This window comes from Choloepus didactylus, chromosome 5 (assembly GCF_015220235.1).
Source record: "Choloepus didactylus isolate mChoDid1 chromosome 5, mChoDid1.pri, whole genome shotgun sequence".
Taxonomy (NCBI): Eukaryota; Metazoa; Chordata; class Mammalia; order Pilosa; family Megalonychidae; genus Choloepus; species Choloepus didactylus.
In genome coordinates this window covers 45,219,846-45,244,360 of record NC_051311.1, presented here as the reverse complement: position 1 = coordinate 45,244,360, position 24,515 = coordinate 45,219,846, and the positions used below count along the sequence as shown (strand labels likewise).

The window sequence follows — 24,515 nt, the reverse complement described above, 5'->3', positions numbered from 1 at the left end:
ATGTGCCGGTTTGAGTATATTCTATCTCCCAGAAAAAGCCATATTATTTAATGCAATCTTGTAGGAGGGGAAGATGTGTTAAGTGTTGATTAGATCAGAATCCTTTGAGTTTCCATAGAGATGTGACTCAATCAACTGTGAGTGAAATGTCTGATTGAATAGTCTCCATGGAGGTGTAACCCCACCCACTCAGGGTGGGTGTTAACTGGATCACCGGAGTCGTATAAAGGAGTTCACAGACAGAGCAATTCAGAGCAACTGAGAGTGACACTTTGAAGAGGAGCTGCAGTGAAGAAAGGACAAAACACAACAAGAGCAACATTTTGAAGAACACCATTTCTGAAATGCAACCTGGGAGAAAGCGGACAACAGTCACATGGCTTTCAAGCTAACGGAGGTTTTCCAGATACCAATGGCCATCCTTCAGTGAAGGTACCCTATTGTTGCTGCTTTACCACAGATACTTTATGACCTTAAGACTGTAACTTTGTAACCAAATAAACCCCCTTTTGTAAAAGCCAATCCATTTCTGGTATTCTGCATAATGGCAGCAATAGCAAATGAGAAAAATGTATTTTATTAAAAATAAGTTGAGAAACTAAGATGGCGGCTAGGTGAGACAGGGCAAAGGAACACCTCCGTGAAAAACACCAGATAAGAGCCAGAGAGTGACCCAGATACAGTGATGTGCCAGCTGGACAAGGTCTGCTAGTTCCCATGGGCTGTATACTTGGTGAAACTGGGAGTCTGCATTCTGAAACGAGTGCGTAAGCTGGCTGGAAGACCCGCAGCCATGCGGCTATCTGGGGAAGCCAGGGTTTGGAGTTTGGAGACCGATGGGCTCTTTTTTTTTTTTTTCATTTTTATTGAGATTGTTCAGATACCATACAATTATCCAAAGATCCAAAGTGTACAATCACTTGCCCCGGGGTACCCTCATACAGCTGTGCATCCATCACACTTAATTTTTGTTCAATTTTTATGAACTTTTCATTACTCCAGACAAGAAATAAAGTGAAAGGTGAAAAAAGAAAAAAAGGAAAGGAAACTCTAATCCTCCCTTATCCCTAACCAACCCCCTCAATTGTTGACTCATAGTATTGATATAGCACATTTGTTACTGTTTATGAAAAAATGTTGAAATACTAACTGTACTATACAGTTTGTAATAGGTATACAGTTCTTCCCTATATGCCCCTCTATTATTAACTTCTAATTGTATTGTCATACATTTGTTCTGGTTCATGGAAGCGATTTCTAGTATTTGAACAGTTGATCATGGACATTGCCCACCATAGGATTCAGTTTTATACATTCCCATCTTTTGACCTCCAACCTTCCTTGAGCTTCCCCTTTTGACCTCATTCACACACCATTCGGCACTGTTAGTTATCTCACATCTTGCTACCAACACCCCTGTTCATTTCCAAACATTTAAGTTCATCCTAATTGAACATTCTGCTCATACTAAGCAACCACTCCCCATTCTTAAGCCTCGTCCTATACTTGGTACCTTATATTTCATGTCTATGAGTTTACATATTGTAATTAGTTCCTATCAATGAGACGCTGCAATAATTGTCCTTATGTGTCTGGCTTATTTCACTCAGTATATTGCCCTCGAGGTTTTGTCATCAAACCATTTTTTTTTTAATATGGTTTTGTTCACTCACCATACATTCCATCCCAAGTAAATAATCCATGGTTCTCTGCATGGTCATACATTTATGTGTTCACCACCTTCACCACTATCTATATAAGGGCATCTACATTTCTTCCAGAAGGCAGGAGGGAGAGTCAAAGAAGGTAGAGAGGCAAAAGAAAGAGGAAAAAAAAAATGACAGCTAGGAAGCAGCAAAAGGAAAAATAACCTTAAATCAAAGTAGAATAAAGAATCAGACAATACCACCAATGTCAAGTGTCTAACATGCCTCCCCTATCCCCCCCTCTTATCTGCATTCACCTTGGTATATCACCTTTGTTACATTAAAGGAAGCATAATACAATGATTCTATTAGTTACAGTCTCTAGTTTATGCTGATTGGATCCCTCCCCCAATGCCTCCCCATTTTTAACACCTTGCAAGGCTGACATTTGCTTGTTCTCCCTCATAAAAGAACGTATTTGTACATTTTATCACAATTGTTGAATACTCTAGATTTCACCAAGTTACACAGTCCCAGTCTTTATCTTTCCTCCTTTCTTCTGGTGTCTCACATGCTCCACACCTTCCTCTCTCAACCGTATTCACAGTTACCTTTGTTCAGTGTACTTACATTGTTGTGCTACCATCTCCCAAAATTGTGTTCCAAACCACACACTCCTGTCTTCCATCACCCTGTAGTGCTCCCTTTATTATTTCCTGTAGGGCAGGTGTCTTGTTCACAAAGTCTCTCATTGTCTGTTTGTCAGAAAATATTTTGAGCTCTCCCTCATATTTGAAGGACAGCTTTGCTGGATATAGGATTCTTGGTTTGCGGTTTTTCTCTTTCAGTATCTTAAATATATCACACCACTTCCTTCTTGCCTCCATGGTTTCTGCTGAGAGATCCGCACATAGTCTTATTAAGCTTCCTTTGTATGTAATGGATCGCTTTTCTCTTGCTGCTTTCAGGATTCTCTCTTTGTCTTTGACATTTGATAATCTGATTATTAAGTGTCTTGGCGTAGGCCTATTCATATCTCTTCTGTTTGGAGTATGCTACGCTTCTTGGATCTGTAATTTTATGTCTTTCATAAGAAATGGGAAATTTTCATTAATTATTTCCTCTATTATTGCTTCTGCCCCCTTTCCCTTCTCTTCTCCTTCTGGGACACCAATGATACGTACATTATTGTACTTTGTTTCATCCTTGAGTTCCTGGAGACACTGCTCATATTTTTTCATTCCTTTCTCCATCTGCTCCTTTGCGTGTAGGCCTTCAGGTGTTTTGTTCTCTAGTTCTTGAGTGTTTTCTTCTGCCTCTTGAGATCTGCTGTTGTATGTTTCCACTGTGTCTTTCATCTCCTGTGCGGCGCCCTTCATTTCCATAGATTCTACTAGTTGTTTTTTTGAACTTTTGATTTCTGCCGTATATATGCCCAGTGATTCCTTTACAACCTCTATCTCTTTTGCAATATCTTCTCTAAACTTTTTGAATTGATTTAGCATTAGTTGTTTAAATTCCTGTATCTCAGTTGAAGTGTACGTTTGTTCCTTTGACTGGGCCATAACTTTGTTTTTCTTAGTGTAGGTTGTAATTTTCTGTTGTCTAGGCATGGTTTCCTTGGTTATCCAAATCAGGTTTTCCCAGACCAGAAGAGGCTCAGGTCCCAGAGGGAAGAAATATTCACTATCTGGTTTCACTGAGGGTGTGTCTTAGAAAATTGCTCCACCCTGTGATGCCTCAGGTCACTGTGCTTTTCTGCCCAGCAGATGATGCCTGTTAGCCTATAATTCTTGACTGGTGTGAGGAGGTATGGCTGTTTTCCCCCAGGCTCTGGGGTCTGGTTCTGAATAGAAAGGGCCCCACCCCTTTCCTCCTAGAGAAGACAGACCCCCCCAGGTGGAGGTCATTAGCATTTCAATGGTCTCGCTCTCTGCTTGTGGCATCTCCACCCTTCCCTGAGTCACAGCCCTGGAAACTGAAAATGACTGGGGCTTTCTCCACTGAGCTGAAAAAGAAACAGATAGTCCCCTTCAGACCCAGTCCAAGGCGACCCTCTGGCTCTCCAAGGTCAGTCGTCACCCAAAGCCTCTGTCTGTTTTTGGGGATGCGTACCTGTAGTGAGCAGTTCACACTCGCTACTTAAAACCCCAGTTGGAGCTCAGCTGAGCTATATTCGCTTGCTGGGAGAGAGCGTCTCTCTGGCACCATGAGGCTTTGCAGCTCAGGCTATGGGGGAGGAGGTCTCACGACTTCGATCCGCAGGTTTTACTTACAGATTTTATGCTGTGTTCTCAGGCATTCCTACCAATTCAGGTTGGTGTATGATGAGTGGATGGTCTCGTTTGTCCCCCCGCAGTTATTCTAGATTATTTACTAATAGTTTCTGGTTTTTTGTAGTTGTTCCAGGGGGACTACTTAGCTTCCACTCCTCTCTATGCTGCCATCTTGCCCCGCCTCTCCTGATGGGCTCTTTTTGAAAAAAAAAAAAAAAAAAGGGAAAAACCCAGGAGTGGCTACAGCTGCGATTGTGGGAACCATGCAGTAAAACACAGCAAGAGGGGGCTGGGCCGGCCTCTCGGTGTCTGGCCTGGAAGATTACCCGCTGCAGATACCCTTAGGGCCAGGGGAACAGAGGGGAGAGCCAGAAGCAGAAAGAAACCCCGCAGCCAGCAGCTGGCTCCCTGGAGGGCTGGATAAACTCTTGCCCGGGGCCGTGTCCACAGCCCAGAGCTCCGCCAGTTGTTCCGGAGCTGGGAAGGAGGAACTGTGTGAGGCGGGGGGTGTTGAGACGCCCCATTCGGCCATTTTTGCATCAGGCTGAAAGCACTCCGGCACGGCCCAGTGGCCCGGGGCTTCCCTTCAGGGATGGCGCGCACTTGTGATGTAGCACGGCATTCCCTCGGCAGAGGTCCTGGAGGATCGCGGCTGGGTGGGGGGACCCGCACAGAGAACCCAGGGATGCTATGCCAAGTCCGGTGGTTTGTGGGACAGCGAGAGAGAGGGTCTGGGGCTGAAATGAAATGAAGGCTTGGACTCTTGCGGCGGCCTTGAATCTCCAGGAACCTGGGGAATTTGAATATTGAGGCTGTCCTTCCTCCCTGGCTACCTGCACATGCACCCCGCATTCAGGGCAGATGGCTCCAGTAACATACCCAGGCTGAGTTCTCCGGCTGGATCCCACAAGAATCATTTCTGCACACACCGTGGGGACAAGGTGGAGAACTGACTTGAGAGGTATAGGTGACTCACAGACGCCATCTGCTGGGTAATTAGAGAAGGTGTATGCCACCAAACTGTGTTTCTGAAAAATTGATAAGTTTTTTTTTTTTACAACTTGAAAGAACCCTGTTGAGCAGAGCAAATGCCAAGAGGCCAAAAACAACAGAAAATCTCAATGCATATGATAAAACCAGACAATATGGAGAATCCAACTCCAAACACACAAATCAAGTTATCAGAAGAGACACAGTACCTCGCACAATTAATCAAAGAACTACAATCGAGGAACGGAAACATGGCAAAGGATTTAAAAGACATCAAGAAGACCATGGACCAGGATATAAGCGACTTAAAGAAGACCCTAGAAGAGCATAAAGAAGACATTGCAAGAGTAAATAAAAAAATAGAAGATCTTATGGAAATTAAAGAAACTGTTGGCCAAATTAAAAAGACTCTGGATATTCACAATACGAGACTAGAGGAAGCTGAACACCATCTCAGTTTCCTAGAAGTCCACAGAACAGAAAATGAAAGAACAAAAGAAAGAATGGAGAAAAAAATCGAAAAAATCGAAATGGATCTCAGGGATATGACAGATAAAACAAAACGTCCAAACTTAAGACTCATTGGTGTCCCAGAAGGGGAAGAGAAGGGTAAAGGTCTAGAAAGAGTATTCAAAGGAATTGTTGGGGAAAACTTCCCAAACCTTCTACACAATATAAATACACAAAGCATAAATGCCCAGCAAACTCCAAATAGAATAAATCCAAATAAACCCACTCCGAGACATATTCTGATCAGACTGTCAAATACGGAAGAGAAGGAGCAAGTTCTGAAAGCAGCAAGAGAAAAGCAATTCACCACACACAAAGGAAACAACATAAGACTAAGTTGTGACTACTCAGCGGGCACCATGGAGGTGAGAAGGCAGTGGCATGGTATATTTAAAATTCGGGGAGAGAAAAATTTCCAATGAAGAATACTTTATCCAGCAAAACTCTCCTTCAAATTTGAGGGAAAGCTTAAATTTTTCACAGACAAACAAATGCTGAGAGACTTTGCCAATAAAAGACCTGCCCTACTTCAGATTCTAAAGGGAGCCCTACCGACAGAGAAACAAAAAAAGGAGAAAGAGATATAGAGAATTTTAACAGACATATATAGTACCTTACATCCCAAAGCACCAGGACACTCATTTCTCTCTAGTGATCACGGATACTTCTCCAGAAGGGACCATAACTTGGGACATAAAAGAAGCCTCAAGAAATTAAAAAAAAAAAAAAAAAGAATAAACTCAAAGCACATTCTCCAACCACAATGGAATACAAACAGAAGTCAAAAATTTTTGAAATCTAACTCCACTATTTACTTCCCACATGATATAAATTACACAAACTCTAAGGACAAATCAGTGGTTTTGAACTGAATGTAAAATATGTAATTTTAGACAACTATATAAAGGTGGGGGAATGGAGGAGTATAGGAACATAGTTTATGTGTCCTATTGAAGTGAAGGTAGTATCAAAGAAAAACAAGACTGATATCAATTTAAGAGGTTAATTTTAAGCCCCACAGCAAACACAAAGAAATTTTCAGAGAGTATAACCACAGAGATGAAATGTAGAGTTTGGGTTAAGAGAAATGGGGGAAGGGGCAATGGGGAGTTGAGTGTAGAGTTGCTGTTTCAGGTGAAGGGAAATTTCTAGTAATGGATGGTGGGAAAGAGCATTACAACATTCTAAATGTGATTAATCCCACTAATGGAAGGCTAGGGAGGGGGTGGAATGGGAAGATTTAGGTTGTATATGTTTCCATAATTGAAAAAAAAAAAAAAGTCTAAATAGAAGACGATTGAATGCCAAGGATGAACTTGGACAGGACTGGAGGATAGAGGACAGGTGGCTCAAAGGGACACAGTTGAGACATAAGGTAAAGGAAATATAGAATGTAAGCTTTGTATCATTGTTGAATCTCTTGTACTTCTTAGCTGCGCTTAATGGGATTGCATAAAAGAATGTTCTTGTTCATGGGAAGTGTATACGTGAATTATAGTATATGTTCAAGGATGTGTGCAGCTTGCTCTCATATGTTCAGAAGACAGAGCAATAGATGATGGCTGATAGAAAGGGAGGGAAAGAAATAGCGATGTGACAGCATGTTAAAGTTGGTGGACTGAGCTATCGGGGGAGGGGGGTCAGGGTATGATGGAATTCTGTGTATGGAGTTAGTATTGTTTTTGCAACTGTTCCTATAACTTCAAATTTATTTCAAAATAAAAAAAAATAAGTTATTGTGTTAAAAAAGTATATTGGAATACTCCAAAAAATAGTGATCTTTCCCTGAAATTTCACAGCCCAAGAAAGTTAAATTAACTTGCCCAACTTCTCACTGTAATGAAGTAGAAGAATCAGGATTTGAATTCTGAAAAGCCTAGCATGTTCTCTCCCTTCATAATTCCCAACCTAGAAGCTGCTTCTACCTGTTACCAAACCTAATAGACTTGAAAGAACAAAATGGTTAAAAGTAATGTAACTGAGAAGTTGGGATTTAAAGGATGATTATAATTACCAAATTATTACATAGACAATTCTTTTTTACTTTCTGGTATATTAGACAGAGGGAAATACCTGAAATCCCTGAACTGTAATCCAGCTGCCTTGATCTCTGATAATAATTTTATAGCCTTTATCTTGGGCCCTTGTGATTGTAAAAATCTTGTGCTTGACCTTCACTTGTACCCATTTTATCAGAGTCTTAAGATCACCAAAACAGCCCCTAATGTTCATTAACACATGCAATTCCAAAGTTATCTGGATAACCTAAGCCGGATTTAATCAAAATGGGCCCACCTGACATGCACAGTAGCTTAAACTTTAACCTATAAGTGACCTATACCTCATTAAAATACTAAAAATCAGGCCCATCATCCTATTAAGGCTGCCATTTTCTTACATAAATTTTGTAACTAAGCATACAATCAATCTGTGTGTGTTCAATAATTAAATCACTTCTAATTACATCCTCTGGAGTCATTGTGTTCGTTATCCTAAAACCCGCCCATCTTTTGATACTATAAAACCATCAGAATTACTACACTTCTGGGAGACAGATTTTTGGCTTGATCAAAAAGAGAATCCACTGCTTTTGATGGGTATCAGTTACTCACAGATAGTCAGATTTAGTTATTTGCCACCAAAGAAAGAAAAAACAACACTGAAACCAGATGTTCTCCTCTAGAGATGCCTGGTTTGATTAGATTGAAAAGGCTTAAAAGCTAATTTTTAACAGCTAGCCTCCTGTATCATTTAGGATTTAAATTATATTTTGAATTTAATTAAACTGGGAACCAGTCAGTTTCTTAAAGTTAGAGTTACATTCTCTATTCCTATTTGATCACTCTGAAAAGTGTTATCGATCTGCTGATGAGAAAATTACAGGAATATATACAGCTAGAAAGTCTGGAATCTTAATTGTGAGAAAATTAATGAAGTGAGATGAATAATGTACTAGGAATGAATCTTGCTTTTCTGTTCCAAGCACCACAGGTTTTTGCCCTCATCACACCATTGTGAGTGTTTAATTGAATGATCATTTGTATGAATGCAGGGAATTTTTGTTGTGTGCTCATCTTTTACATCAAACAAAACAGCAACTGAGATAACCTAGAAAAATGTTTATATAAGTAGAACTGATAGTTATATTTATTAACTATGCTAGAAAGCTAACCTAATCCCAACCCCAAATTTTAAATATCCTATATACTACAATACTAAAATTCATAGCTATTCCTCAAAACATTAAGTTGATGAGTCCCATGAATTCAAAAATTAAAAATACAACACAAAATACTCTCTCTCCACATTCAGCACTCACATTTTTGTTGCTTTCAAAATACCAATGAATTCAAAGGCAAGTACCTTGGCTTCAGGATAACAGACTAATTAGACAGGAATTAGAATACAATGTAATATAAGACATTCTGGAAATAAGCAGGACATATACTAAAAGTGATTTTTAGATAAAAATGCACAATCTTTTCAGATGTAAGACATTTCTGGTTTCTAGAAACTAATAAGTTGTATTCATCAAAGTTTTTTTCAGGCACCAAGTACTTCTATTAGCTGATATTATAAATTTGAAATCTTTGGCTCAGTCCTTGTGACATTTCTACCTAAGACATCAATGAAAAATCATTAATTAAATAAATCCTTGGATGCTCATTAGTATACTAAATACTATGAGGCACCCTAAGATGATTAATTATGATTACTACCTTGAAAGAGTCCACAACCAAGTGAAAGAGATAAGACACACAAATAAAAAGCAAATAATTACAAAGTAATAGGCAAAATTAAAGGACAATGGATCACTAGAAATATACAACCTAGTTATGATATGAGATATATCTTTGCAGCAATATGAATGTAAAACTTTAATTTAAAAGTATTATTACAGTGGTCAACGGCCGGAAGGGGAGGGGGGTCTCATGGAACAGATAGCACTGTAGTTGAGTACTGATGCATGGGGTAGGATAGTGCAAGCAATGTTAGAAATGGGTATAAAAACCATCTGAGAATCAGCACAGCACAGGTCTATGAGCAATGACTAATCAGAATGGAGGGTCAGTCAATCAGAAAGGATCATGAGTAGTATCAAAGTGTAAAGCTGAATATCAGCCTGAGAATAGTCCTGAGCAATGGCAAGCAAAAACCTGAAAGAGAGGTAAAACCCTGAATCACAACATCATGAGCTTAGATTTTTCCAGGAGACAAAGGAGAAACTACAGCCTCCTTCCCATTACCACACATTCTCTGTCCTAACCCTGTCTCACACATTAGCGGGGCTCAGAATGTTTTCTAATACCTCCACTCTGGATTAATTGGCCATCCGCACCTGACATAGAACCTATCACTGAACTACAAGTTGCTCTTTATGCATTTTAGAACTGATCATAACGAATTATAATTTTCTCTTTACTTCTATGACAATCTAACTTTCTTGAGGATAGGAACTATATTTATTTATATATATATATATTCTCATCCACAAGTGTCCAATTACAGAAGGTATGCAAATGATTGAAAAAATGAATGACTCACAAGTTAAATGCTTCATTCTTATTTCTGACACTAGATTATTCTATTGTCTCATTCCAAAGTTCTCATATGGTTTTATTGCCAGATTGTTTAAAACTAGGATTTACAAATGTTTATCCTTAAAAGATAGATTATTTCTATCTTTAAATTATTATTTTTAAAAGACTAATCAAGAGAAACTATTTCTCCCATTTTGCTAATACTACTTTTGATTTGTCATCCAATTTTGTAATTCTCTTTTGTTTCTATAGGTCTTTTATATTCATGTCCTTAATTACTTGATTCCTTTACTCCCATCATCTCTCACCATAATTATGGGTAACCAAAATTACCCTACCAGAAACTTCAGCAATGCTTTTTAATTTTTTTCAGGTTCTGAGTCCTTTATATTCTGAATAAGCTATGAATCCTCTAACCAAAAACCTGATCACACATTCAAAATTCCACAATATAATGATTCCATTTTATAAAAGTTCAAAAATAGGTAAAACCAATCTATGATATAGAAGTAAAATAATTGTTATCTTTGGGGGTAGATTACAGGAATCATGAAGAAGACCTCTATGATACTGGTAATGTTTTATTTATTGTCTTTGGTACTGTTTACATTGGTGTGTTCCTTTTGTGAAAATTCATTGAGTTTTATCTTCATGATTTGTGCACTTGTTTGTATTTCTCTTAAATATTCCCTCATGCCAGAAAAGTTTGGTAATTACTACCATAGCTTTCACTATTTTTCAAGCCCCTGTCAGTGAGTGGCTAGAGGAGACACTGGTCTTCTTAAAGAGCATATGCAGAAGTAGGAGTAATTGTGGCATGAGAGGAGAAAAGTGGTGGCATCTCTCAATATTCTTTCAGTGCACAATTTACGTTTTCTCAATCTAATACAGCGCCAATAAATCATCATTAGAAAAACAAAACAAACATCCAATGCCTAGCAATGATGGGGCAAAAAATAAAATTCTAGATGAAATTGGTCATAACACATAAGATGGGGTAGTTTTTGTGCAAGCAAGCAACTGCAATACATCTAAAGAACACCCCAACTGTTAACCTACTTTTTCTGTGTTTGTTTTCCCCTATCTCTGTAGCCTATGATTATTTTGACCAATGGGGCAGTGCGCCTACTTTACCATTCTGGTTCTGACCAATGGAAAGTTTTATCTACTCGAGAGGATGTTACGGGATGACCATAGGTCTCTTTAAGCACAAACTGGTACCATGCTGGAGCTGCAGAGTTGGCGGTATTAGCACACAGGTGTGATTCCCCACCTTACTGCCCCACATTTCAAAAAATAGGTATCTAGGGTTAGGAAAACTATCAGTTGGAAGTATAGGAGAAAGCAATTGTCCTTGTCTGTGCCTTTCTGTGTTTTTTAACTGGATCTTCAACCTGCCTCAGTTTACTGAACACATATCAGCAATCATAGCAGAGGCAAACTATCTCTAATATGTGAAGAACCTCAATAAAATAAAAATTCTAAGAGAAGGGAGAATATAATAACTATATAAAAGTTTTCTTTTATTAACAATCACTTATTATCTACTATTCCCAGACAACTGACTTGATATTGAACCAAAAAGACAAAACTCCTTGCTCTCTTGGAGTTTACATTTACTTGAGTAAGTAACTATGGAAAAATCAGCCATATTTTCAATTGCTCTAAATGGCAAATACCAATAGGTAGACTAAACTGTCTCCTAATGTCATTATTGCTATATTCTTAGATAATGCATCCAGAACCTGACCCATTAACATGTCCAATCTCAAATGCAAAGGAAATTTGCATTTCCCTTAATGGCAACATCATTAACAAGAACTTAAATAAGAGCTTTCAAAAAGCATCTCCTTGGTTGCTTTATATGTGCAGAATGTTTAACTAAGTTGAACTGTTAGAAATGAACAGAGGTGACGGTAGCACATTATTGTGAGAATAATTAACAGTGCTGAATGGTATGCGAATGCGGTAGAAAGGGAAAGTTTAGAATAATGTATGTCACCATAAGGAAAGTTGGAAGTTAAAATGTGGGAATATATAACACAGTGAATTTTGTAGTGGACAATGCCCGTGATTAACTGTACAAATATAAAAAAATTCTTTCATGAACTACAGCAAATATAAGACACTATTACAAGGAGTTAATAATAGAGTGATATATGGAGGGAAAATGCACATATTGCAAACTATGGACTATAGTTAACAGTAATATTTTAATACTCTTTCATCAACAGTAACTAATGTACTACACCAATACTATGGGTCAACAACAGGAGAGGATAAGGGATACGGGAGGATTTGGGTTTTCTTTTTCCTTTTTATTTCTTTTCTGGAGTAATGAAAATGTTCTAAATTTGATCTGATCATGGGGATAAATATAAAACTATGAGATGATACTGTGAGCCAGTGATTGTACACTACAGATGGTTTTTGTGGTATGTGAACATATGTCAATAAAATTGCATTTAAAAAAAGAAGCTCCAATTTTAGAGGTCCAAAAGTTATAAATTTTGATGCCATAAAGAAAATTACACCATTTCAAATATGTATGTACATAAATATGTGTGTATATATATATATAGTCATTGTCTGTCTATATACATATATGTGTGTGTGTGTGTGCGTGTGTGTTTAATTCACATCTAGGGTATACTTTTTGCAGTAGGAAAAGGAGGTGATTTCTCAAAACATAAACAGTTCCATACATTTAATAACACATATAATGGAGGGAGAACTACATTCTATAGGTAGTCTACTTATATATACTATAAATTCTTGTTTTTGCCAAGAGGTTGGACTACAAACATGTTGGCAATGTGGAATATTTAAAAACTGTTTCTATCAAAGATATTCTCATGTAAAAAAAAGTTCACCATGCAAAGATCAGGAAAACCTGACAAAACACATAGCAAATCAATAAAAAATCAATTATTAATTACCTAAAAGAATGCATAACTCAAAAGTAATGAAGTTGGAATAAGTTATACTGGGCTTTACTAATATAAAATTATCTGACTACAAAAAATATATTTCATTTACATGAGATCACTTTTTATTCATTTAACTGAATAAACTGTCTTTGAAATTTTATTTGAGCCAATGCTCAAAGTCCTTACCACTATCAATATTTGATAATGTTACTTAATGAGGCTTTTGAAGTGGTAGGAGTCTCTTTAAAATAAGAATATGATTGGCATAGTTCTCCAAGAGATATCATTTAAAACAAAGAAATAATGCAGCTCTCTCTCACTGACGTGTTTTTTGCAAAGAAGTTTGAAGGAAATTAACAGTGGCTATTTAGTAAGAAGTGGGTAGAATAAACTGTAACAGAATTAATGGCATTGTGGCAATGACTAAAAAGAAAACATACCTTTCCCGCTCTCCTTCAGTGATATCATATAAGCGGTTAGCACCTCCATCAGCACAGGCTTTTAAAAGAGCTTCAAACGGGAAAAAAAAAAAAAAAGAAAGAAAGAAAATTTCAACAACTGGAAGGTTATAGCAATATATTTCAAAGATTAAATATTAAAAAGTTGACACTAAGACACCCAGACTCACTCCTCCGTCCTTGGATCATTTTACATTCGGCTAGTAACATTGCTGTGGTGCTCAAAATGATTCTGCATAGCACATAGACAAGTAAATAAGACAGAATCACATACAGACAAAGTTTGTTCCCTGTTTGCATCTTCTCCATTCCTCTGATTAGTTATAACTTACTGACATTGTCTTGTTCCCTTGTTTTATTCATTTTTACAGGTACTTGCTATTTAAAACAGTTATTCTTGGTATTACGATATAAAAATCTTTTAAAATAAATAATAAGCATATACACAAGTTTTATTTTAAAATAATAATATGATATGTGAATACTGCAAAAATTGTGAAGGTGGCACAAAATTCACCAAAACTTGGAAAATATTAAGATAATCAACTAAAACCTACTGCCTCTGGGTTTATAACTCTTCCTTCCCCTACTATCACTCTAGAATTTGATGTTGCTGGTCAAGCAATTGCACCTACAAACCTACTTCCCTAATTAAAAAATATATTTAAAAAATTTTAAAAACTTAAAAGCTCATAATCATCAAAAGCTAAAAGAAAGTGATGATTTCACACATAAAATAAGGCATAGAACAACTGACTAGGGAGGCTGAAAAGAATGATTAATAGAAACAGACAGTAAACTATCAGTAATTATCCTCAGAGTATATAAACCAATTCTCTGTAAATGAAATAAACAAGTTCATGGGCCATTTTTATGTAAAAACTAAGGTACTAAAGTAATATGAGAAACTATGAAACACTAGTTTTTAGTGGTTAAGGATTATCAAGAAGAATGACTTCTCAATTTTTATACTACATTATTTTACAAAGATTAAATTAATACCTATATGTACAAGGATCTAAACAGACTGTGCAGTAGGAGGAACAGGAAAGGAAAGATTTCAATGGACAAAACGTAAATCTTCTTATTAATAAATCTAGTTCAGCTAAGATGAAAACTTTTTCTAATGCCTGTTATTTAAATTCATGTATTTTAGAGAAGGTTATGAAAAGAGAAGTACCTGGATCACAGGAAGTAAAATTGTACACTTCTATCCCTATTTTAAATGGCAAAGGGAACTAAAATAACCATGATGAAATCTACTATAGAGTATTCTTGTTTCATATAAGTTGTGAGTAGAAAAGTGTACAATCCATCTGAAAGGAAAAGCAAGTTCTAGTCTTTTCCTAAAACTATTTTATATTCAATAAAGTATGACCAAAAAAAGGTTTTAAATCTTTTAAATGTTATTAATAAAAATGCTTGTACCAGTTCCAAATATCTTCCACTTACATAATAAAATACATAAATTAAATATCACAGAAGTGTTTTTAAATAAACTTTTTTTTTGTGACTATGGCATAAATTATTTGATAGCAAGTTGAAAAATTAACAAATATCACCATTAATGGAAGTAAGCAACTACAAGAACCAAAAGTAGAGGGAACTCTTAAAAATAAGATATTTTTAATAAATTACAGATCAGTCTCAAAGATACGTTCACTGCATCATCACCTAAATTGTCCCATGCCTTATGACTAGCAGCTACTGCATGAATAGGAATAATAGGACTTTCTGCAAAGTACACTATTAAATTAGTTCCAATATTAAGGTGGAGGGAAAAATAAGATTTAAAAAAAAAAAAAAACAAAAACGTTTTGCAGTCTCTGTTAGCTGAAAAAGCAAAGACAGAAGATCTAGATTCTATTCTAGATCAGCCACTTTTAAGACCTATGACTTTGAGCTAATCCCAAGTGTGTTGATCTTAATGCAAAATAAAGATTATTACATATATTCTGCTGAATTCAACTAAAAAAAAAGACAAAGGAGATAAAAATCACTTTTATTACTAAGGCAATAAGCTCAGAGACTCAAGTTATAGGCTCTTTGTTGGGTATCTTCAAAAATGGGAAATGGTAAAAGCAACGACTAAAACACATATGCAAAGCGATAAAGGTACTGATTTTTACATTATACAATTATATGCACAAGAAATTGATTACAGCGGGGCTTCTGGAGAAAAGTAAAGGGTTAGGAAAAAGAGCTATTTTATTCCAGGGAACCACTCTTCCACTCTCAGCCTGTACGTGACACACCAAAATCCAGGATTAGGCCTAGGCTCAATCCAGGCCAACGAGAGCATTACAATCCCCTGCCCAGAGTGACTAATTCAGAGAAAGAGATCTGACCCAATCAAAGATAATGAGACATAACAAGATTCTGTATGTTCCTGGAACCTGAGAAACTGGACGGTTGAAGGTAGTAAAGAATGAAGCCAATATAATGAAGGGAAAGTTATGAGAAGAGAAAATAGTAAGTTCCCGTATCAAGCCATAGTTAAAGCCAGCAATTAGCCTTTCAAATTATATAAGCTTATAAATTCCCTTTTAGGGCTTAGGCCAGTTTAAGAAAAAGAAGGAGCCCTAACTAATGCAAATATTTATATCTATTGAATACTCCTCTCCATTAGTTGAGAATACTACCTATGACTCAAATCTGGAATGGATCAAGCCCTTAAGGAGATATAAATTCGCTTAGGTAGTTTGCCTATTATTTGTATACAAATCACCACCTAAGCCTTGATTATGATCCAAAGCAGTTAATTCATGGTTAACAGAGATGGATTATTATGCTTTTCCTATCAAGACATATTTCATGTGGAAAAACTTTCATTCAAAGCATTTCATGTAAATGTAAGCTCTCCAAGAGAGAGCAACAATTTACTTTGCTCATAGGAGTACTGAAAAGCATAATTAATTGCTGATTAGATAGCTCTTTCAGAGTTTTAGATGAAAGGATTTATAGTATATGTACAATTATTAAGAAAGCTTACATTATTTGTAATATCCCACAAGTAATGAATAGAGAACTCATTAAATTTAAAATTTTTAATGATTAGCACAGAACTATCCTTATTTCAAATAAAAATCAAGTAGTATTTACATTGAGCATCTACAAGCATAGTGCTGTGCTAGTCCCAATGAACTGGTTCATGCCATGTAATGAAGATTTTTATTACCTTTTGGTAAATGTTGCTATGTAAATTCTGTCATCCTTTCTTTCCATCCCCCCTTCCATCTCCTACTCTCCCAGTTATGTGCTATGGAGATAAAGTCTGATATTTAGTCTTCTAGATGCCTTTAAAAAATCTACAACCAAGTACCTTCCCTTGAGTGACACCAAAAACCTAACTGCAAAGAAATTTTAAGGAAACAGCCAAACAGCAAACTGAACTGGCACAAGGAAATTTTCCATCCTGCATAAAACTGCATATACTTAAGCAGCACAGGAAAAAATTGTCATGTGTGAGTGAAGCCGTATATGTGTGTTTGTCCAAATGTGAGTTGTTAGGAAAAAGAGAGGTACCCTCAATCATTAGTTTTCACTGGCCTAATTGCAAGCTCAATCTTGCAATTAGGTGAATATTCAGACATATAATAGAACTTTGTTGATGTTGCTACAATACAGGGTCTCTCGACTTCAGCCCTATTGACATTCTGGGCCTGATAACTCTTCCTGGTGCTTTGTAGGATGCTTAGCAGCACCCCTAGCTCAACTCACTATATGCAAGTAGTACCTCCCAGTCATCACAAGAAAATCTAGAGGCAATGCCAGATGTCTCCTGGGGAGCAAAATCACCTCTGACTGAGAGTCAGTGATCTACCCAGAAAAACCACTTATTGCCCAGAGTCCCACAATATACTTAGCTACAAAGTGGAATTACCAAGCAAAGCAGATTGTTCATTTCTATTCCCTAAATTATCAATTACAGAAATAACAGAAATATTATGCTAACTACCAAAATCAGGTGAATTAAAGAAACTAAGGTCCTAGCTAAATTGCCTTCATAGTCATCCCAGATGTAGACCTACCATCTTATCCCCTATTTTAGTCTTTCAAAAGCCTTCTGAACTTCAGTAAGTCCTCTCATACCATTCTCCTCTGATTTTCTGGGTAATCTACTATAATCCCATGCTATCTCCATTTGTCTCCTATTTACTTAAAAGCTTTTTAAGTAAATAAAATAAAATTTTTATTTAAGTAAATAAAAATAAAAGCTAAATTATTGCTTCTAGTTGAACAGCTGAGGCCAGATCCTTTTGATTGCCCTATGGGATCTGCTGGTAAGTTTGCATCTTCTCTCAAGTCTGCTGAGAAGCAACAATCCCACAGATATCAAGACAGATAGTAAGCATGAAGAGTGACAACTTCTCTCAGCTCAGTTCACCAAATAATGTACAAACCATCAAAAAATAGCAATTAAAATGAGGGTGGCACATCTCTGGGAATGAGGGGAAGAAAAGCATAGAAGTGAAAATTGTGGCTGGTCACACTGGCAAAATCGACAGCTTGTAAATAACAATCACGTTCTTGATGCAAGTATGTTATATAATAGAAGAATGTAGAGAGACTGGAATTGAGAATGGCTAGAGAACAGGGAGCAGTTGCTTAAGATGTATGCAATGTTTAGGTTGAAAACTGGGTGTAACTAGGTGATGGTAGCACATTATTGTAATTATAATTAACAGTGCTGAATTGTGTGTGAATGTGGTTGACAGGGGAAGCTTAAACATGGGACTGTATTACACAGTAAATCTTAAAGTAGACAATCATTAAGCTGATAAATAGAACAAAGTAAATTCAGTTATAAAAAAGCACTTTTGTGCTTGTGTATATCAAAAGGACAATTCTCCATTTGTGTACCCTTTTTCAAAGGACTGAAATAATGCGTGTCTCAGGTATAACAGATAAAGAGAAATATCGTTTGCGTTTTTAATCTGCAGTGCAAAAATATCAGTAATTTTTATGCTGGTTACATGTTAAAATGATAATATTCTGAATATACTGGATTAAATAAAACAGTATTAAAATTTATTTCCCCTGTTTCTTTTTTATATTTTTAATAGGGCTACAAAAAGATTTAAATTTATATATGTGGCTCACATTATATTTGTATTAAACAGTACTGGTCAAGAAGGTATGAGAGGCAAGTAAATAAACAATGAAAATGTAGGGTAAACAGAAGGAAAGTTGGAAATTAAAACATGGGAATGTATAACACAGTAAATCTTGTGGTGGTCAATGCCCATGATTAACTGTACAAGTACAAAAAAATTCTTTCATGAACTATAATAAATGTATGACACTATTACAAGGAGTTAATTATTAATAATAATAATAGATGGGGGAAATGTATCTATTGCAAACTGTGGACTATAGTTAACAGTAATATTTTAATACTCTTTCATCAACAGTAACAAATGTATTATACTAATACTATGGGTCAATAATAGGAGGGGAAAAAAGGGTATGGGAAGATTTGGGTTTTCTTTTTTATTTTTATTTCTTTTCTGGAGTAATGAATTGATAGTGAGGTTGTATGCACAACTATGTGATGATACTGTGAACCAGTGATTGTATACTTCTGATGGTTTGTATGGTATATGAATATATCTCAATAAAACAGTATTTAAAAAATGCTTAAAAAAAGAAAGAAAAACACACCTGCATTGGGTAAAAACAAAAATTTGGTTGTTTTTATTCAAAAAAGATTTATAGCAATGGAAATTGCTAATATGGAGGGAAAAATGCAGGGTGAAGATTCTTAAGGTTGGATAAGTGCAAAGGTCTAAGGGAGCATAAAGAAAGACAAAACAGCTTTGAGCGCAAAGGAACATGAACCACAGGAACTGAGAGCATAAATAATAAAAATTACTATTATTTAAAAAGAATGAGTAAGCAGAGCACAAGTCAAAACTGGGCTACATTAGTCACATTACCCCCTCAAAGCCCTAGGCAAGATGGGCTTTTTTATTTAAATAATCATCATCCCTCTGTAGGAAGCAATTTTAGACAACTGAAACAAAACACGCAACAATTTTTAACCAATTATATAACTTCATACAATCTATTATCTATTTCTGTACTATCAGAATCACCAAATCTAAATGATAAGCAGCTACATAAAAAACATCCATGGAATGGGAAAACTGTATCCAGTTCACCCATGCATATATGACCCCAAAAGGAAGAAGCTAAAAAACAATCTTATAACCTTTTGGGCTTTTGCAAATCTGCACAATAATAGGATCTTCCTATTACAGCAAAAAGCACCTTAATGAAAGTACCTAATACTACAGCTAGCTTTTCTTTCTTATAGAAGCTATAGGTGACTTTTTATTAACTGAGAAACAAAAGGGATGCAAAATTAGAATTTTTTATTTATTCTAATCCTTTCTCAAACACATGCTTTACTGAAGAATGCTTATTCATGAGTGAAAATAAAAATAAGAAAAAAAGACCACTGAAAAGTAAAAAAGAGCAAAGGGAAATTACTGAGATTTGTTCTTAGGTGATAAATTTAAAAGAACTTTCAACAGCTGGAAATTACAGTGGGCTCATATTAAAGAAATGTGTTATTTACAGACATGATGGATGGAGAGCGGCTTGCAAGCATGATGGATAATAATAAATATTTCATTATACAAAATGCATTTCACTGTTTGAAACACACTGTTTGCAAATTTGAAACAATTGTAAGTACTACATGGCAGCACATGCTGTTAGTCATTTGCACTGACTTGCAGGTAGTGTTTTTTGTGTGTGTGCTTTTTTTCCCTTTTTCGGCTGCAATGTGGTATTTGGTATTTGATGATAGAAACTAACAGTTATTTCCTCCCCGTCCCAAGATGTTAACATCTTTCATACTTGGAAGATAAAAAACAACACTAAGTGAAATTCAATAAAAAAAGGAAAACCTTGTCTAAGGAAGGGATGGCAGACATTAAAGCTTACTCCTATTCTTCTAAAAAGATACTTTCAACCTTGTTTTAATAATTCACAAAACATACCACCTTATAAATGAAAAAAAAACAAAACTATAATATGGCAGATAAATGAAGAGAGGTGGAAATATTCGCCCCTACAATATTTTTAGTAAGTCCAATACCCAGATGTGCCTTCAAAACAAGCAAGCCTCAGACAACACTGTAATGCCCTACTTGTTCATAGTTAAGCCATCTGGGAATCCAAACCACATACAAACCAAATCCAGTCCTCCCTTAAAACAAGTAACAGACCAAAGAAAAACCACCAAGTAATAAAAATTTAGACTGACAGAAAAAAAAAACAAAAACAAAAAGCCAAATATGTTAGTTAGAAGGCTTTAACAGCTGGAATAAATTTACTTAAAGATTTAAGCGGGGGGGGGGGGGGGGGCGGGGGGGCAGGGGAGAGATAGTGGTAGAAGTGTCTGTCCATTCTCTTCTCAGAAATCATCCCAAACAAAAGTAGAATGGAAATTCCATCTCAGATGAAACAACAAAATCTATCACCCCCAATTACAATACATGGGAAGATGCTGAGAGGATCTTTGGCTGCGGATTCAGACATATACCAATGCGGGCAAGGTTAAAAACAGAGACTGAATTGTCAACAGTGTTCTGGCTGCCACTGCATTGGCAAGTAACTGGCAAAAATTAAAATGCTCTCAAGTAGACACAATCCTGTGTCATAAGGTGCTATACTGTGAATAAGGAAGAATTCCTAATAACCCTGCCCTCCCAGCCCAGAGAGGATTCAGTTCAGTCAAAGATAAATAAAAAGAAAATAGCATGGAATCTACAATAGACAAAGTTAGGAGGGAGAAGGATGGGGGAGAGGGAAAAGAAAGAGGAGGGAAATAAACTGGAAAAATGAATGAGGAAAGTCACCAGAAAAATATTGCCACCAAGCAGGTGGTGGAAATATCACTTCAATTCAACTTAAAAAAAAAATAAAAGCAGTCAAAACAGAGATACAACAGCTCTTGCAAGATATGGCAAAACCACAGAACAAGATGAATTAAGAGCTTGCAGAGCTCATTAAAGAAATTAAATCTAAACAAGAAGTTTCAAAGCAGAATGAACATCACTGAAAACTGAGGTAAGGGACATGGAAAACAAATTTCAGAAATAAGCAAAAGGAAATGGAAATGAAGACCCAATTGGAGGAAATTGGATGTGGAGGGTAAGAAGGACCACTAAACACTCAAAAACTGCCTCTCCCTCATGGTTCCCGAAAGGCATATTAACTGCCATTAATGATTAAAGGTATATACAAAAAGGAAAGAGAAATAATCCTCAAGAAAAGACAAAGGAATGTGCATTACAATAAAAAACAGGTGATTAGTCAAAATAGTCTACATATACATCAATCAACAAATATACACGAAATGCATACCACATATCCAATATTGTTTTGATAGATGAGTTCCTGTACCCAGGAAGATACTATTCAATTTGAGAAACAAACATACATAAAACAATTAGAAAACAGTGCAAGAAAAAAAAAATGTATAATGAAAGGCTCATTTTCATAGCATCAACCACAGAGTTTTGGAAATTCTGAAAAGGGGAAGATCAGTGCAGGCCTCAGGTCATCAAGAAGTACTTCACAGAAGAGGAAGAAAATAAGCTGGAGGGCTTTGATGGAGACTATAGATCAAAGAAGAGACAAACAGGAAGAGTATAATTAATGGAAGTACTGGATGGATTGTATAGTGTGTGAATAAAATTGGTTAGAAAAAAAAAGAGAGACAAAAATGACTAAAGGGTGTAAGTCAAAGCAGAGAAGCAAGAATGAGCATGGCGGAGCACATATGCAGGGTATTTTGTTAAAGACAAAAAGAAAGGTTATATAGGGTCAGTTTATGCAAGGAATTGAAAATCAGAAAAAGGAATTTAAATGGAATGAAATAAATACTGGAAATACTGCAAAGGGATATGAGAACAATGTTTCACGGAAGGGTAATCTGAGAGATGAATTAAAATGGAAAAGAAAATGTAGTCAGAGAAAATAGTTTTAAAGAGACATTTAATAGATGAAAAAAAATCAACAGGGTTTGAAGACATATCAGAAAAGGGAGAAAGGAAGAAAAGGAAGCAAAGATGATTCCATGCTTCTATCTAGAAAAGCAGAATGAAAGATGGGTGGCATGACTGATCAAAGCATCTAAAACATAAAAATTCCATCTCTTTTCACATCTTTCCTGGATCTCTGGTTTATTTCATGCATGTCAAACGAGACCCTCCAGCATTTTTCAACAGCACAAGCTTAAGGATATCATACTAATATTAAGTGAAAACCACATAAAACAAAGACTGGTAATTTTTAAAATAATATCCTTGTTTTTGAATGAAAATAATAGCTGACATTTACTTCAAAATAATCCACTGGGGAAGAGCCCTGAGTTATTAGCTGCTGAAAATGGATGGTGGGTACACAGGTACTCAAATTATGATGCTTTCTACTTTTATATATGTAGGATTTATACATAATAATAAAAAAAACCTTCCTATCACTGTAATCTATTCCCATGAATCTGCTCATGCACTGAGAGCTTCCTGATAAAGGTAAGGAAAAGATCATCGAGTTTGGCAATGTAATTTTAAAATAATTTTGGTAAAAATGGCAAGTCTAGCACACTGTAGCCACTGCTAAATCTAACTGCAAAAAGTAATAAAAAACAAACAAAGGAGGATAATCCCATGGTGAGGATCATTGCTAGAACCATAGATCTATTACATTCATGAAATTCCCTAAGATTTTCAAAGAGTAGAAACTGTACTTTGTTTTTAAGAATAACAATTATAATAATGGCTACCATTTATGGTGTAGTTATAAACCTCTCTCCCAGTTTGGATATTACCTCATTTCATCCTCACAGTAATTCAATAAAATAGCTTTTATTGGTTCTATCTATTAAAAAAAAAAAAAAAGTGCTCTACCATAGACAACTAGGAGGCATACATGCACACACAGAGGGATTCGGGGTACCCACATTATGCTATTCTCTAAATGTTTGAAAGATTTCATTACAGATTTCACTATCTTTTAACTTTGTTAGCTGTAAGACTTTTTTCTACATAATTATATAATCCTTTCAGCCCTAAACTCAAATTTTACACTAAACTATACACCAATGCCTTGTCTAGAAATCTCACTTAGATTAGGGAAGTGATAACTAAATCTTCTTTATTATACCACTGAAAAGGATGGCAAAGAAGTTTCTGATCCCAAAACAAAAATTTTTCAAATGATATAAATAAATCATATATCCAGAAAATTCACTTTTACTTTGCTTCAAAGATGTTATGAGTGGCTCCTTCAGAGAGATGGCCTTTAAAAGAGCCAGTTGTCCAGCAACCCATCAACTTTCCCCAACTTTAGTTGAAACAACAAAGCCTGTTTCATTATATCATCTCTTGGCCAAAAGACAAGCCATGTTAGCATGACATGAACCAAGAACATATTTTATTCAAATTACCAAAGGACAAATTATCACAACCTTAATTTTGGATATAGATTGTTCTAGTTTGCTAATGCTGCTGGAATGCAAAACACCAGAAATGGATTGGCTTTTATAAAAGGGGGTTTATTTGGTTAAACTGTTACAGTCTTAAGGCCATAAAGTGACCAAGGTAACACATCAGCAATCGGGTACCTTCACTGGAGGATGGCCAATGACGTCCGGGAAACCTCTGTTAGCTGGGAAGGCATGTGGCTGGTGTCTGCTCCAAAGTTCTGGTTTCAAAATGGCTTTCTCCCAGATGTTCCTCTCTAGGCTGCAGTTCCTCAAAAATGTCACTCTTAGTTGCACTTTGGATATTTGTCCCCTCTCAGCTTCTCCGGAGCAAGAGTCTGCTTTCAACAGACGTTTTCAAACTGTCTCTTATCTGCAGCTCCTGTGCTTTCTTCAGTGTCCTCTTGGCTGTAGCTCCTCTTCAAAATGTCACTATCAGCCGCACTGAGTTCCTTCTGTTTGTCAGCTCACTTATATGGCTCCACTGATCAAGGCTCACCCTAAATGGGTGGGGCCATGCCTCCATGGAAATTATCTTATCAGAGTTATCACCTACAATTGGGTGGGGCACCTCTCCATGGAAAACTCAAAGAATTACAATCTAATTAACACAGATAGGTCTGCCCACACAAGAGTACATCAAAGATAATGGTGTTTGGGGGA

At 36.2% G+C, this 24,515-nt stretch overlaps 1 protein-coding gene across 2 annotated transcripts in view; it reads right to left on the bottom strand.

Annotated features, from left to right (window-relative positions):
- Positions 1-24,515, bottom strand: part of TPK1 (thiamin pyrophosphokinase 1) — a 254,862-nt gene that overhangs the window by 150,566 nt on the left and 79,781 nt on the right. For both annotated transcript variants that reach the window (XM_037835935.1, XM_037835936.1), the window contains exon 4: positions 13,334-13,403. In XM_037835935.1, coding sequence (XP_037691863.1) covers positions 13,334-13,403 — 70 coding nt within the window. The remainder of the gene's footprint in view (positions 1-13,333; positions 13,404-24,515) is intronic.